The 15,197-nt window shown below is 41.7% G+C and overlaps 1 protein-coding gene across 6 annotated transcripts in view; it reads left to right on the top strand.

Moving 5' to 3' along the window:
* LOC132830102 (homeobox-containing protein 1-like) overlaps window positions 1–15,197 on the top strand; it is a 62,019-nt gene that overhangs the window by 30,628 nt on the left and 16,194 nt on the right. For 2 of the 6 annotated variants that reach the window (XM_060847579.1, XM_060847577.1), the window contains 4 exons: window positions 2,782–2,864; window positions 4,812–4,907; window positions 6,856–6,950; window positions 14,646–14,788. In XM_060847579.1, the coding sequence (XP_060703562.1) occupies window positions 2,782–2,864; window positions 4,812–4,907; window positions 6,856–6,950; window positions 14,646–14,786 (415 nt within the window). In that variant the 3' untranslated portion in view covers window positions 14,787–14,788. Of the gene's footprint in view, window positions 1–2,781; window positions 2,865–4,811; window positions 4,908–6,855; window positions 6,971–14,645; window positions 14,867–15,197 lie in introns of those variants that run through there. The other 4 variants (XM_060847581.1, XM_060847580.1, XM_060847578.1 and 1 more) reach the window with 4 other exon arrangements.

Genomic DNA, 15,197 nt, shown 5'->3' with positions numbered 1-15,197 from the left:
CCTAAACTATGAAAGTAACCACCCCAACACACACAAACGAAGCTGCATCAGGACACTATTCAAAAGAGCCACAACACACTGCAGTACACCAGAACTGCGAAAAGAGGAAGAGGAACACCTATACAAGGTATTCGCCAAAAACGGATACCCACGCAACTTTATCACCAGATGCCTAAGAGATAGACCACGGAACGAGGACATGCCACAACCAAAAGGACTAGCCACACTACCATACGTCAGGAGCGTCTCAGAACTGACAGCCAGACTACTGCGACCCTTAGGACTCATAACAGCACACAAGCCAACTTCCACACTCAGACAACAACTCACTAGAACAAAGGACCCAATAGCCAGCACGAGCCAAACTAACGTAGTTTACAAAATACCATGCAAGGACTGCACAAAACACTATATAGGACAAACAGGAAGACAGCTAACAATCCGCATCCATGAACATCAGCTAGCCACAAAACGACACGACCAGCTATCCCTAGTAGCCATACACTCAGACAACCAGGAACATGAATTTGACTGGGAAAACACTACCATCATAGGACAAGCCAGACAGAGAACAGCCAGGGAAGTCCTAGAGGCATGGCATTCATCCACAAACTCCATTAACAGACACATCAACCTGGACCCCACATACAAACTACTACAGCTGAAACTGACACCCGGAAGCGGCAAGAACAAACCACTATAAATACCGGAAGAAACATCAAAGCAGCGCTTCACAGGAGGCTCCAATAGCACTGATGATGTTCCCTAGCCAGGGAACGAAACGTTTGCAGCAAAAACTTCCAGCTCGGCGAACAGAACCACAACAACGGACACCCGAGCTACAAATCTTCAACCAGACTTTTTCTACCTCATGCTCCCACGAGGAGGTTAACAGTTTTATCAACTTCACTAACATCTTTTCACCCTGACCTCAAATTCACCTGGACCATCTTAGATACCTCTCTCCCCTTCCTGGACCTCTCCAACTCCAGCAACTGACTAACCACGGATATCTACTACAAACCCACCGACTCCCACAGCTACCTGGACTACACCTCCTCCCACCCTGCCTCTGGTAAAAACGCCATCCCTTATTCCCAATTCCTTCACCTCTGATGCATTAGTTCCCAAGATGATCAATTCCACTTTAGAAAATCCCAGATGTCCTCTTTCTATAAAGACCTCAATTTCCCCTCCCACGTGGTCGACGATGCCCTCCAGCGCATCTCCTCCACTTCCTGCACCTCGGCCCTTGAACCCCACTCCTCCCATCGCAACAAGGACAGAACCCCGCAGTCCTCACCTTCCACCCCAACAATCTCCATATACATCGCATCATCCTCTGCCACATGCCACCTGCAGACAGACCCTACCATTAGGGGTATAATTTCCCTCCCTATCCCGTATCAGAGTTTCAGTGAGACCATTACCTCTGACTCCCTCGTCAGATCCACACACACCCCCACAGCCCTCACCCTATTCCCAGCACCTTCCCTTGCCACCGCAAGAAGTGCAAAACCTCCCCCCTTCACCTCCATCCAAGTCTCCAAAGGATTCTTCCACATCCGACAGAAATTTATTTGTACCTCCACAATGTCATTTACCGTAACCATGGCACCCGATGTGGTTTCCTCTACGTCAAGGAGACAGGATGCCAACCTGCGGAGCATTTCAGTGAACATCTCTGAGATACCCGCACCAACCAACCCCACCGGCCCATGGCTGAACACTTCAACTCCCCGTCTCACTCCATCAAGGACATGCAGGTGCTGGGCCTCCTCCATCACCAAACCCTTACCACCCAACGTCAGGAGGAAGAACACCTCATCATCCAACCCTGCAACCACACTGGATCCCAGTCCCAAGCCTCTAACTCGCCCCTGCCCTCTTGACCTGTCCATCGTCTTTCCCACCTATTAACTCCACCCTCCTCTCTGACTTATCACTTCTCCCTACCTTCATCTATCTATTGTCCTCTCAGCTACCTCACCCCCCTTCCCATTTATCTCTCAGCCCCCTGGCTCACAAGCCTCATTCTTGATGAAGGGCTTATGCCCGAAATGTCGATTCACCTGTTCTTCGGATGCCGCCTGACCTGCTGTGCTTTTCCAGCACCACACTCTCAACTCTTATCTCCAGCATCTGCAGTCCTCACTTTCTCCCTTTTGAGAATACAATAGAATAGGGCTGCAACTACCCATGGAATCATGCAACAATGTGTTACTTATCACCAAGAAAGGAGAGCTAAGAGGGAGGGTTGTAAGCTACTAGAACTGACTAGTATATTTAAGCTGAAAATGATAATGCACCATATGTCTTTTTGACATCTTTGTTTTCATGACTGTTTGATGGTAGCAATCCTTTTTGGCTTGTCAAAAAATGATAATTTTAATGAGATTCTATCATATTTTAATAAATAATCAAGGCATTTCTATGAATTACCAATCTATTTTTTTCTCTGAAGACTGAAAGATAAATGCTGATCAGAAATGCACAGTAATTGTCTATTCTACATTATTCGTACCTCAGAATTTTTATTTACCAGGTGCAAGGTCAGTTTACTTCTCTGTTGGTGACAGTACTGGGTATACATTGAGGCTTAACCCATAACCTCATACCCAAATCATCATTAACCTTTAAAGGGAAACCCTCTTTTACATAAGAATGAATTAAAACATTTCTACATTAATCTGCTTATTGCAATGTTTCAATACTAACGACAGTACATAACAACTTAAATAAGCTCATAATTGTCTTTTGTTTGATTTCACTGCCTGACAGCTATTTCGGTGAAAATCAATATCCAGATGAGGCAAAGCGTGAGGAAATTGCAAATGCCTGCAATACAGTCATACAGAAACCAGGTGAGCAGTGCCTGGATTCAGGTATGGATTGGTGTAAAATAATGCAAACAAAAGAAATCAATCACAAAACATCAAAGTACCTGGTTTCTAGCACTATATGTTTGAAACACTGTCAAAATACAGAATAGTGTTTCCTATTTGTGAAAATTATGTGAATGTAGCATCACTTGTACTGAAGACTTTGCAAGTTTCTTGTAGAGCACACTAAGTCTTTACTGAAAGTTGTCATACTCAACACTTTTTTTTTAACTGGTTTAAAAACTAGTGATAATACATCCACTTAATACTGGCAGTTTCACTTTGGCATCATTTGCTACAAATGGCCTGATTCCTGATGCTTCACTCCAGCCTTACCTTTGTTCAGGCCTGAGTTCTCCCCTGGGCCTTGCCCCTTAGCGTTGCCTCCCACTCTCTGCCAATGTCATAGAATCCCTACAGTGTGGAAACAGGCCATTTGGCCCAACAAGTCCACACCAACCCTCTGAAAAGTAACCCTCGACATTTGCCACAGACTAATGCACCGAACCTACACATCCCTGAACACTATGGGCAATTTAACATGACTCTGCATAACCTGCACATCTTTGGACTGTGGGAGGAAACCGGAGCGTCCAGAGAAAACCCACGCAGACATGGAGAGAACGTGCAAACTCCACACAGACAGTCTGCCCAAGGCTGGAATTGAACCTGGTCCCTGGCGCTGTGAGGCAGCAGTGTGAGCCACTGTGCCACCCCACATTCTTACCTGAGGCAATTCTTACCTAAGACTCTTCCCTGACTGCTTGCTTCACCCCCAGCTCTGCTGCTGGCTCCACTTCTGAGCTCTCAGTGATGTTGTGACTCCCTCTAGTGGCAGAATCTGTTCAATGTTTAGAGTATGGGATTTCATCTGATACGTGCAATGACCAACATCTGCCGCTAGGTGGGAGCCCGTCAATCTAAATATACAGTACTGTATATTGAGTATATTTTACTTGTATATGCATCCCTTTTATATTCACTGTGTTTATTTTGCAAGTAATTTAGCTAAGAATGTATTGTGTTGCACATGTATAGTACAGTATTTCAACCTGGATTTTTTTTCGATTGGGCAAGAAATGTCCAAAGGAACTGGACTGTTGCTTTAGGATAGGTTCCAGCGGGAATCAATGGTTCACTTAAAGCTGTTTCATTTAATGTCACAAATTTCAGGAATGCAACTATAACTTTAAGCAAGCAGTTACTGTACTTAAGTTAGAAAGTCTGCATATTTTAAAATGGAAGTAAGCAAAGTGCTTGTTGGGAGACATATGAAATTAATACATTGGGGAAAATATTGTTAGCGCTACATAATTCCTAAGTGGTCAGAATTTTAAACTAAAAAACCTTTACATAAACACGAACTCCCAACAGAAAAGATGCAATTAAGTATCCTTTTGAAATTTTACAAAAATTATCTTGCTCCCAAAAAAAGCGCACTCTCAAGAATACATGAGCGCAATGATTATGCAAATTAAAAGTGATCAGTCTTTTAAAATCTACTTATTTGGGAATTAAGAATAGGGAAGGCCTGGACAACACTTTGAATCAGGCTGCCACCTTCATTTCCCAAATACAATAGATTTTAAGTGGTTGCTAACTGAGAACAGAAGGAAAACTTATCAAAAATGGTCAATCAAGTTGCTTTATTCTCTATTCCCAATAGAATACATTACAGATTAGTCTCTCAAATTGATCAATCTTTACTCTACTTTTTTTAAAGAACTAATGATCTGCCTGAATTCTCATTCAGCTCAAATATTTGAGAACCTTTTAGCTTAATGATATGTTAAGAGAGAAGTCATTATTAACTGGAAAGTTTTGTAAATACTGAAAATGGTGATACCAGATAATCATACTACAATTTCCTGTGTGTGATGAAGTACCTTTAATGTAATAGGTTTGCCTGCATATTGTTCACTCATACAGGTAAAAAGTTATCAGAGTTTGAACGAGTTACCCCTCTGAAAGTGTATAACTGGTTTGCCAATCGTCGGAAGGAGATGAAGAGAAGAGCAAATATAGGTAAGGCTATTGCAGGAATGGTTTTATGTTTACTTACAGCTCGTAGAATACTTGTTTCTTAATTAGAACGTTGTGAACAAAGGAGCAGGACTAGACCATTCAAGCCTGCTCCTCCATTCAGTGCATTCACTTCAATGTCACATTGTCCCCATATCCTCTTACGTCGTTGGTAATTAGAAATCTGTCAAATGTCCTCTGTAGTAGACAATTCCAAAGATTTACAACCTTAAAACTTAAGAAATAGGAGCAGCAGTAGACATTCAGCCCCTCAAGACTGCTTCAACATTCAATAAGATCATGGCTGATCCAATATTTCTCATGTTGTCCTTTCCTTATAACCGTGTATTCTCCAACTGATGAAGAAGCTGTCTATGTCAACCTTAAAAATACACATGGACACTGTTTCCCCCCACAGCTCACTGGGGCAAGGAGTTCCAACGAGTCACAACCCTCTGAGAGAAGCAATTCCTCTTCACCTCAATCCTAAACTGATGCCCCTTTGAGCTGAGACTAAGACCTCTGGTCCAAAACTCTTCCATGAGGGGAACCATCCTCTCAACATTTACCTTGTCAACCTTTCAGAATCCTATATGATTCATTGGGATCACCTCTTATTCTTCTAATCTCTGGTGAGTGGAGTCTCAACATGTTTAGTCTTTGATAATAAGACAGTCCCCCCTCCCATATCATGATCATTCTCGTGAACCTTCTCTGAACTGGTATCCAATGAAATGGTATCTTCCCTTAAATAATGAGATTAAAACTGCTCACAGTACTCCAGATGTGGTCTCACCAGCACCTTGGACGGATGAAATAAGACTTTCCTATTCTTATACTCCAATCTTCTTGATAAGAACCAACATTCCATTAGCCTTCCTGATTACCTGCTGCACCTTTGTACTAGCTTTCTGTGTTTCGTGCACAAGTATGCCCAAGTCCCTTTGTAATGCAGTTTTCTGTAGTTTTTTTTTCCAGTTTGCCTAATTCTCTGTCCTTTGTTCCTCCTTCCAAAATGAACAACAGTTCATCCCACACTATACTTCATTTGCCAACTTTTTGCCTATTTATTTAACCTAACAATATCTCCTCCCTGAGTAAAATAAAGTTTTCCTCATCTTGATCCGAAGTAGCTTTCCCTTATTTTAAAACTGTGTCTCTTGAGTCTAATCTCTCCAACCAGGGAAATGTCTTGCATTTGCATCAACCCTGTCAATCCCTTTAAGTATTTTGTAGCTTTCAACGAGATCACCTCTCATTCTTCAAAATTAAGAGGTTTTCTATTCAGTCTTTTCGAGCAGCTCTCCTGCAAATGCTAAGTGAAACCCCACACTGCAGCAAAGCAAGAGGTTCAGCTCTCACAGTTTGTACCGCAGCTGCATGAACCAAATGTGGGTTAGGTTGGATGTTGTTCTGTCCATTCTAAAAGTGACTCAGGGAGGAGATATTGTTAGGTTAAATAAATAGGCAAAAAGTTGGCAAATGGAGTATAGTGTGGGATGAACTGTTGTTCATTTTGGAAGGAGGAACAAAGGACAGAGAATTAGGTAAACTGGAAATACATGGCAAAAAGTATTTGTGCTTGGTGATTCTGTTAAATTTTGCAAACATTTTAAACGAGTAAATAATTAATGAAGTACTTAGGTTAAGTGGAATATTGCAAATAGAACTGAGGTCCCCAATGTAAAATTGGTAAGGTCATATTGATTGGAAGGCTCCAAGTTCCATCTTCAGTCTGCCCTGATTTACATGTTTTCATTTAAGGTGAACGGTAAAGTACAATGATTGTAATGATGACTGTGGAAGAGAATACGATCTAGACATTTTACTCATGATTGACCTATGCTGGAAATCAGACTTGAGAGTACAGAATTGGGCTTGCTTTTAAAAATTTACATCATGTGTTTTTTTTTTAAGGTTAGTTAGTTTCTGATTAATCTTCTTTTCAAAGAAGCAGCAATCCTGGAGAGTCATGGGATTGATGTTCAGAGTCCTGGTGGGCATTCCAATAGTGATGACATTGAGGGCAACGACTACTGTGAGCAAGTGAGTCACGACTATTAGAGGTTAGAACTACAAAAGTTCCTTCTTTGAATCTCTTTTCTGTAACAGGTGTATTGAATAAATGTATATGTTATGATCTCAGAATTTAATTGGGCTGTTGTCGTGTCACTGTGTGTGGATCAGGGGGTCAGCTTCAAGTCTTACCAGCTCTAGATGTGTGTCAAAACATGTCTGAGCAGGTTGATTAAAAATAACTGGACTCAGAATTTAAGGGGGCTGTTATGGTGCAGTAGTAATGTCCTTAGCTCTGAGCTATGAGGCCCAGGTTCAAGTTCCACCTGCTCCAGAGGTGTGTAATAACATCTCTAAACAGGCTGTTCACAAAATGTCTGAACCCACACTAGAAGTTGGCAATAAATTCAATGTCATCTTAAAAACTCTTTGCTGGATGACAGACTAAAGGTATCAAGATCATTTAAAGTGAATTATAAATCATTCATTTGTTGGTGGGTGTGTGTGCTCTGCAGATATGTGTTCTTGAGGGTTAATTAAAGCAGCATTTGAATAATAAATGGGTTTCGTGAAACAACTTATTTTTTTAAAAGCATTTTAAGAACTTTTCAAGTTGCGAATAACACTGACTTGATGAAGAAGAATGTGAGAAACATTTGTTCTTGCATTCTTGAAATCGTCACTAATTAGATGGCACATGGGTCTAACTATTTAGATTTGCCAGTTGTCACGTGACCAGTGCTGCATCAGTGTTGGGAATGGCATGGATCCTCTGAGCAGCCAGGAGGGAATGTTGGTAGTGTCCATATCTCTAGGCTAGAAGTTCTGGGTTCAAGTCCCACATCAGAACTTGTTGGCCATGGAAATGACATTCGTAATATGGCCAAACAGATTATTGGCCTGTAAATAATTCCCGCCTTGAGTGACTGTCTGTGTGGAGTTTGCATGTTCTCCTGGTGTCTGCGTGGGTTTCCTCCGGGTGCTCCGGTTTCCTCCCACAGTCCAAAGATGTGCAGGTCAGGTGAATTGGCCATGCTAAATTGTCCGTAATGTTAGGCGCAGGGGTAAGTATAGAGTAGGAGAATGGGTCTGGGTGGGTTACTCTTCGGAGGGTCAGTGTTTCCGAAGGGCCTGTTTCCATACTGTAGGGAATCTAACCTAATCTAAAAATCATTCCAGTGCCCCTGGTGGAGGACAGTAAGGGTGAGAGAGTTATATAGTCAGACATCCTGCAGAAGGCAATGGCAAACCATTGCATACTTCACATATTAACTTGGACCAACCCAACACAATTTCATGACCCTTGGATGCACGAAACAGGAGAAAAGACTAGCCGAATTAGTATTTTAGTGCCTTCATATTGATTTAATTTGAAAATGCCTTTTTTTTTGTTCAGTGTTGTCATTTTCCCAAAGCAGAATGAGCTTTGATGTTTTGCCTAGATTTTGCCTGGGATATACATTCTTGAAATTCACTAGCATATAAAAATAACATTAAACCCCAACCTGGTTTCAGTTACAACAGAGTTCTAATTGAAGTATTTAGGACCTATGTTTGAACCCACTAGCTGCTGGTTAATATGTCCACAAATCTGTTGATTAACAATTGGCTGCAAATTGCATCTAATTCACACCTTCTCAGCAATTCTCTCCACTGTATTTAAAATTGCTTTTTTTTGGCAGCATTTTTGCTCTGATTGCACAATGTTTGACTTAATTTAGCAGACACCATAATACTGTTGCTGCAAAATTTGGTATGGTCCAAAAACAGCCATGCAGATCACAGTGAGTGAATAACCTGAATCCATGACTTTCAATGCAAACAAGTGTTCACTATGCTGCATAGTATTCCATTCCTGAGCAGTGGATGCAAGTTGAAGCTTGACAGAACAAATTACAAAGAGATGCTGCAAGTGCCTGGGGAAGAATATCCAAGCAGCAAGAACTTTGAGAAATGGCATAGCGGGGTGGAGAGTGTGCTCTAAGGTTCACCGAAGCAGCACTGGAGGCTTTGGGGTAGAAGATGAACAATAGCAGAATGTAGCATATCTTCAGCTTACCTAGCAGTCCTCCTGACAGCAAAGGCAATGGGAGCATGTTAGCAGTGTAACCCTCCATGTAGTGACCTAAGAAAACTCATTGGAAATTGATGAACAGATCTTCAGATACCATCTGCTAACAATGAAGCACTAAGGTACTCTTCTGGCATGTAATAGTGTCCCCAACACAGGGCCAAAACATCTGAGTTCAAGTCCTACCTGCGTGGAGATGTGTCATAGCATGTCTAAACTGGTTGACTTTTAAAAAAAAGGTTTACAAATGAACCATTGGTTTCACTCATTGCTCAATTCACAATCTCCTCTTCATTCATTAATAATATCTGGTTCAAATCTCAAATCACAATCACAATCAGAATTGCTACAACCTCGCACCCAAATCGCACAACTCATAGACACTGTCTAATTAGCCAGCCAGGATAGAATTATCATGTACACACACTGCACTACACTCTGTTGCACTTTTCCCCCTGCAGGAAGTGGGAGCACACAACTACAGCCCAGTGACAAGCAGGACCAAGCATGGCATCATGTCTTCACCCTGTTGGACGAGGTGGTATTCAGCATTATTGCAGCAGCTGTGACCATTAAGAAGGCTGAATGTATAAAGGATAATGGTACATTCATACCCCACTTTCCACTGATCCTACAATCTCTTCTGATTTACAAGCTGCAGATGGTCTAAGCGGGCACCTTTTGCTCTCCTTCTAGGCTCTCACACAACTCCATCCCTTTACCTTTCTCCTTTCAGAGTCAAGGAGTGAACCCTGGCCAGGCAGTGATTCAGCAGCTAGAACTTGAAGAAAAAGAGACTGATGAAGAAACACTTGCTCAATCTCACACTCGCAGCCATGAACTTCGATACTGAGATTGTGTGCTTACTTTTGGGTGTAGTTTAAAAGGCAGGAGTTTGGAGATTGTGAGAGACCAGATGCCAAGACAGTGCCAAACATAGAACATAATATAGAATGGTAGCAGAGATGCCTGTAGGTGAGGTCATTCAAGTTCTGCTACATGAGCTCAGATGAGTACTTTGTTAAGGTGACTCACAAAAAAAGTCTGAAGTTGTCCAAACTTAAATGCTTGGTGCATTGGGTGATCTGCCAGACAACCGAGAGTCACAGTCAAGGAGCGTGGAGGGGTCCAGCACTGGATTTGCATGGAGCTAGATCTCCAGGATGGAAATTGCAGCCAGTTTCATTACTGGCCTTGTGTACTCAGTCACGATCAATGTACTCAATACGATGGTGGCTGCTGGATCAGCATCCGTTACAGTGTGTGCAGAAGGCTCCTAAATTTGTGGATGCTGCCGTGGTACCTTCGATTGAGTCATTCAGCCAGCTACCTACCATCAGACTTCTGACCTGGCTGCAGATACAAGTGCTTAAAGGGATTCCTTGGTTCTCACAGCAATCTATCTTCTGACACACTGGTTCATTTGCTGAGGTGTTCAACAGGAAGAATGGCAGTGACTCTACGTAGTATGATTTGCTATCCTCACCACACCTCAGGCAATGGGAGAGCTTGCCAAGGGAGGGTCCTTCATGGTAACCTCAGCTGGTGTGGGAATTAAACCCACACTGTTGGCATCGCACTGCATTGCAAACCAGCTGTCCAGCCAACTGAGCTGACTGCCCCCCGCTTGTATGCCACTAGCAATCCTGCACAGTGACCTGTGTATAGTCAGTTCCAATCTACAGCATTCAGAGCAAGCTTGCTGCACCTCCTGTTTACATACAAAATACCAGTGACCTCAATTGTACAACAGTGGCCCCAGGATGTTGGAGATTTCTTCTGATCCAGCTTGGAAAGAGCTTGACGTAAAACGTTTCAAGTCACGGTTACCTCTATAGCTACTGCTAATGCCATCCTCACCCTGCTTAGGGGCTTGGATTAGGTTGCAGATTTCAATGAGCAACTTATTGAAGTTGAGGCATCAGGCACACTGTTTGTTGCTGAGGTTGAGACAGGAGAGGAGAAACTAGGCTTTCCCACTTGTACTGTCCAGATCTCCTGAATCTTATCACTCACTCCCAGATACTCATTCCCAATTGATGTTTGTCTTCGAATGCCTTGGTGAATACAGTTCTCTGTGAATGGTAGACAATATTTGCAGTGATGATGTCCTAAAGACTCATTCTTTGTTTCTTTTTAAGAAAAGTGTGTTAGTTGTTTGATTGTCATATTTAAAATAAAGCAGCCTTTGCCTTCCACAGCAATTTTCCATTATCATAGAAAAACGCCCTCAGGTACTTCATAGAGACATTCAGGCCTGTCCTTGAGAGGGTGCCAAGCTGAGGTTTAGAAAAAAACGCTGGCTGGAAATAGTAGCTGACACATTTTCTGTTCCTGTTTGAAAAAAAGCAAATACAATATTCAAATCATCAACTTTATTTAAACACGCAGGGGATTTTTTTTGTGATCATAGATCCTTAGCACTGGAAATTCTAGCACCCCACTACTGCAGGTGCAATGTTGTTATATTGGGATTGGGAAGTTAAAGAATTTTGAATGAATGTTCACACGTATGTCCACATATGTTCACATCTCAATGAGATGAAAAATAATGTGAAATTATTGAAACCTTTATATTTAAACGAGACTTCATCTTCTCTGCGTTTTTTGGCTAAGTTTTGTATAAGTGAATGACTGGGCAAATTATATTGTTGGTGATGTGTATATACCTGTATCTCTGTAGGGAGAACCAGTACAGAAAAGTCACAGTACAGAACAAGGTCGTTCAGCCCATCATGTCTACACCAGTTGTATAAACTAGCTGCCTGTTCTAATACTACTCACCAGTACCTGGGTCATAGCCTTTCAGGGTACAGAGTTTCTGGTACAGATCCAGATTTCTTTTAAGTTGAGGGTTTTCACCAAACTGGGCAGAGAATTCCAAACATCCACCACCCTCTGGGTGAAAATGTTTCTCCTCATGTTTCCTCCTATTCTTCTACTAAGCACCTTAAAACTGTGCCACCACCTAGTAAGTGACCTCACTACTACAGGAAACAGATTTTTACATGTCCAAGCCCCTCATTATTTTGCACACCTTGATAAAGTCATCCCTCCGCCTTCTCCATTCTAAGGGAACCAGCGCTAATCTATCCAATCTTGCCTCATTGTCAAGTCCTGGCAATATTCTTTTAAATCCCCTCTGTATGCTCTCCTACAGCCATCATGTCCTTGTTGTAATGCCATGTCCTGAGCTGTACAAAAAAAAATCTAACCAAAAATGTCTAACTAGTGTCTTCTATAGTTCCAGATTACATCTCTGCTTTATCTCATCCAAAGACGGAAAGAATCCTGTGTGTCTTCTTTATCACCATCTCCACCTGTCCAGTCACTTCAGGGATTGTGGACATGCACACCAAAGTCTTATCTCTTCCTTTATCCCCCTCATTATCCTTCCATTTATTGTCTGTTTACTTGCTTTACTTGTCTTCTCCACATACGTAACCTTGACCTCCTCAGGATTGGATTCCATTTATCACTTTATCATTCTCTGAACCAAACAAGTGATATTTTCCTGAGGTTCACAGTTTCACTCTCAATTACTCAGCCAGTTTCTGTGACTTCCTCAAATTTTCCAATCATGGAGCCCATATTCAAGTCGAAATCATTAATATATAGCAATGGATCCAAAACTGATTCCAGTAGAACGTTAGTGGAAATGCTTTTAATTCACAGAATCATCTGTCAATCATTAATCTATCCAAGTAACAATTAATCCAAGCTCTCAACATTGCTTCCAGTAATTTGCTCACCACTGAGATCAGACTGACCAGTGTCTAATTAATGTGGCCTATCCCTTGCTCCCTTTTATATAACGGTACAATGTTAGCAGACTTCTAGTCCTCTGGTACCTTGCTTATATCTGGTGAAAATTGGGAAATGAACCTCCGAACATCCTCTGTTTCCTTCTTGACCTCCTTTAAAAGCCTAAGGTACAATTCACCCAGCTCTGATGATTTATCCACCTTCAAAAGGTCAGCCCTCCCTTCTCATTGCACTTATTTTATCTAATCGTCCTCTTTAACATGAATATCTGCAACTTCCCTCTTCTTTATGGAGACATAGACAAAGCACTCGTTGAGATCCCTGACACATCTTCTGCAGCCATGCACATGTACCTATGTACGTCTCCAGAAGGCCCATCCTTTCCTTAGTATTCCTCTTGCTCTTAATGTACTGATAAAATATCTTTGGACTTCTCTGAATTTTATCAGCCAATGTTTTTCCATTCCTCTCTTTGCTTTCCTAATTTCCTTTTTCACTTCACACCTCTACTTCCTACACTCCTCTAACCTTTCTAAAATCTCCATCTTTCTGTTTTATCTTGCCCTGTGGATCTCTGAATAAACAGAAGACTCTAGATCGGGCACGAAAGCCTATTTTCTTTGTGGAGACATTATTAATACATTTTAATGTATTTCATAGAAGCATTACCACACAAAGTTTAACAGGGAGGGATAGTTTACCGTGGTGACAATCTGTAAGATGCCACTTGCAACATGATCAGAGGCATTTCAGTACGGTGGCTGGTGGAGAGAACCTGATTGGAAGGATACCGATGTGGAGTTCTGGGAAAGATGAGTTCAGATTTGGGAGATAATAATATATTTTAAGGACTTTGAAGAGATAGGGAATCTTGGAGATGGATGGTAGTTTACAGAGCTGGTGAGGTTGTGTTGTTTTGTTGTGAAGAGATCTGATTACAGGAGATGAGAAGGAAAGGGGACCAGTAGCTGGCAGGTGAATGAGGAAGGGAAGTGAGGCAGTCACCACGATTGAGGGAACAGGAAGTGGATCTCACGGACGATGAACACAAGTTCAGGGCAAAAGTAGTGGGAAATCTGAGAGAAGATGTTTGGCTAGGTGGCTAGTTGAAGGGAGGGAGGTTGATGAAATGATCTCAATCTTCATGACTGTCAAAGAGCTCTTCACAATTGTAGGAGTTGAGCTGATGAAAGGACATTGTTTACACTAGAGAAAAGAACCCAAACATTATCTTCATGTACCAGGATAATCATAGATACTGAGCAATTTTGACTGATAAGAATAGCACTTGACAGTGCTGATTGTGATTCAGCCAGATCTAGCACTGAATGGCTAAACCAGTTGTCTTCTGTACTGCTGCATTTATTTATTTTAAGTAGGAAGTGATTACAAGCTAGGATGCATTACCTGAAATTCTGGTTGAGACAGATTCATTCATGGCTTTCAAAAGGGAGGTGGATAGATGACTGAAAAGAGAACATTTGCAGCACTATTGCAAAAGGACAGGAAAATGGGTGTAGCCAACTTGCCCAAATAGAGAGATGGCACGGCCTGACTAGCCTCCTCTGCTTTAATCATACCATGATTCTATAGACCTGGTCTCCAGTGAAGCAGGGATACAAGAGTACTGCTTCTAAAGGGAATGAAGTGTAGGCTGTGTTGTGATCGAGCTGATCGAAAGCTCAGACATTTCTTGGCAAATGGAAAACCAATTGAAGTTTGGGAAATGTGGGTTTACCTGAAATAACAGTTTTGTTTTAAACAGAGCAGACATTGGAGGAAGAAAACAAATGAACACGTTAATGCTGAACTGTAAGATTATTTAATTTTTGTTAAATCCAGTGCTACTTATATGGCAGTTTGTGTTTCTCCCCTCCACCCCTCCATAGGATGAAAATACTTCCCATAGTGACCATCAGCAAGACCCCATCTCATTGGCTGTTGAAATGGCAGCTGTCAATCATTCGGTCCTAGCTTTGGCCAGCCAGGGTGGAAGTGAGATCAAGACAGAAGCAATCGACGATGATTGAACGTAAGGCTGAAGGCAATCAGGATTATATATTGTTATAGACTATAGCCACCTTCTTCCCTATTATATGTACTGTTCTGCAACAGACTATTTAGATGTATATTTATCATTCGTTTGTTCGCTGTGCGTTTAAATTGAAAGAGAAGTTCTCATCATTTTTATAGCTGCCTATGTGATCATCTCATCTTAACATATCAGTGAATAGAAGTTGTCAGGTGTGACTTGTGCTAAGGTTTGCTGACAGCTGACTGTGAACTCAACAATCATGTTTTTAATGTATTACTGCACATTACCCAGTACAGTTTGAAATTATTAGCTGAAGGAAAAATAAAAGCATTTTCTATTTTCTACATAGCTAGTTTTTTATTAGGGAGGTACGAACAAAAAAAAAGGTCACATCAGACCAAACTGA

This window comes from Hemiscyllium ocellatum, chromosome 30 (assembly GCF_020745735.1).
Source record: "Hemiscyllium ocellatum isolate sHemOce1 chromosome 30, sHemOce1.pat.X.cur, whole genome shotgun sequence".
Taxonomy (NCBI): domain Eukaryota; kingdom Metazoa; phylum Chordata; class Chondrichthyes; order Orectolobiformes; family Hemiscylliidae; genus Hemiscyllium; species Hemiscyllium ocellatum.
The sequence above is the reverse complement of the archived record's forward strand: the minus strand, read 5'-3'. Positions and strand labels throughout refer to the sequence as shown.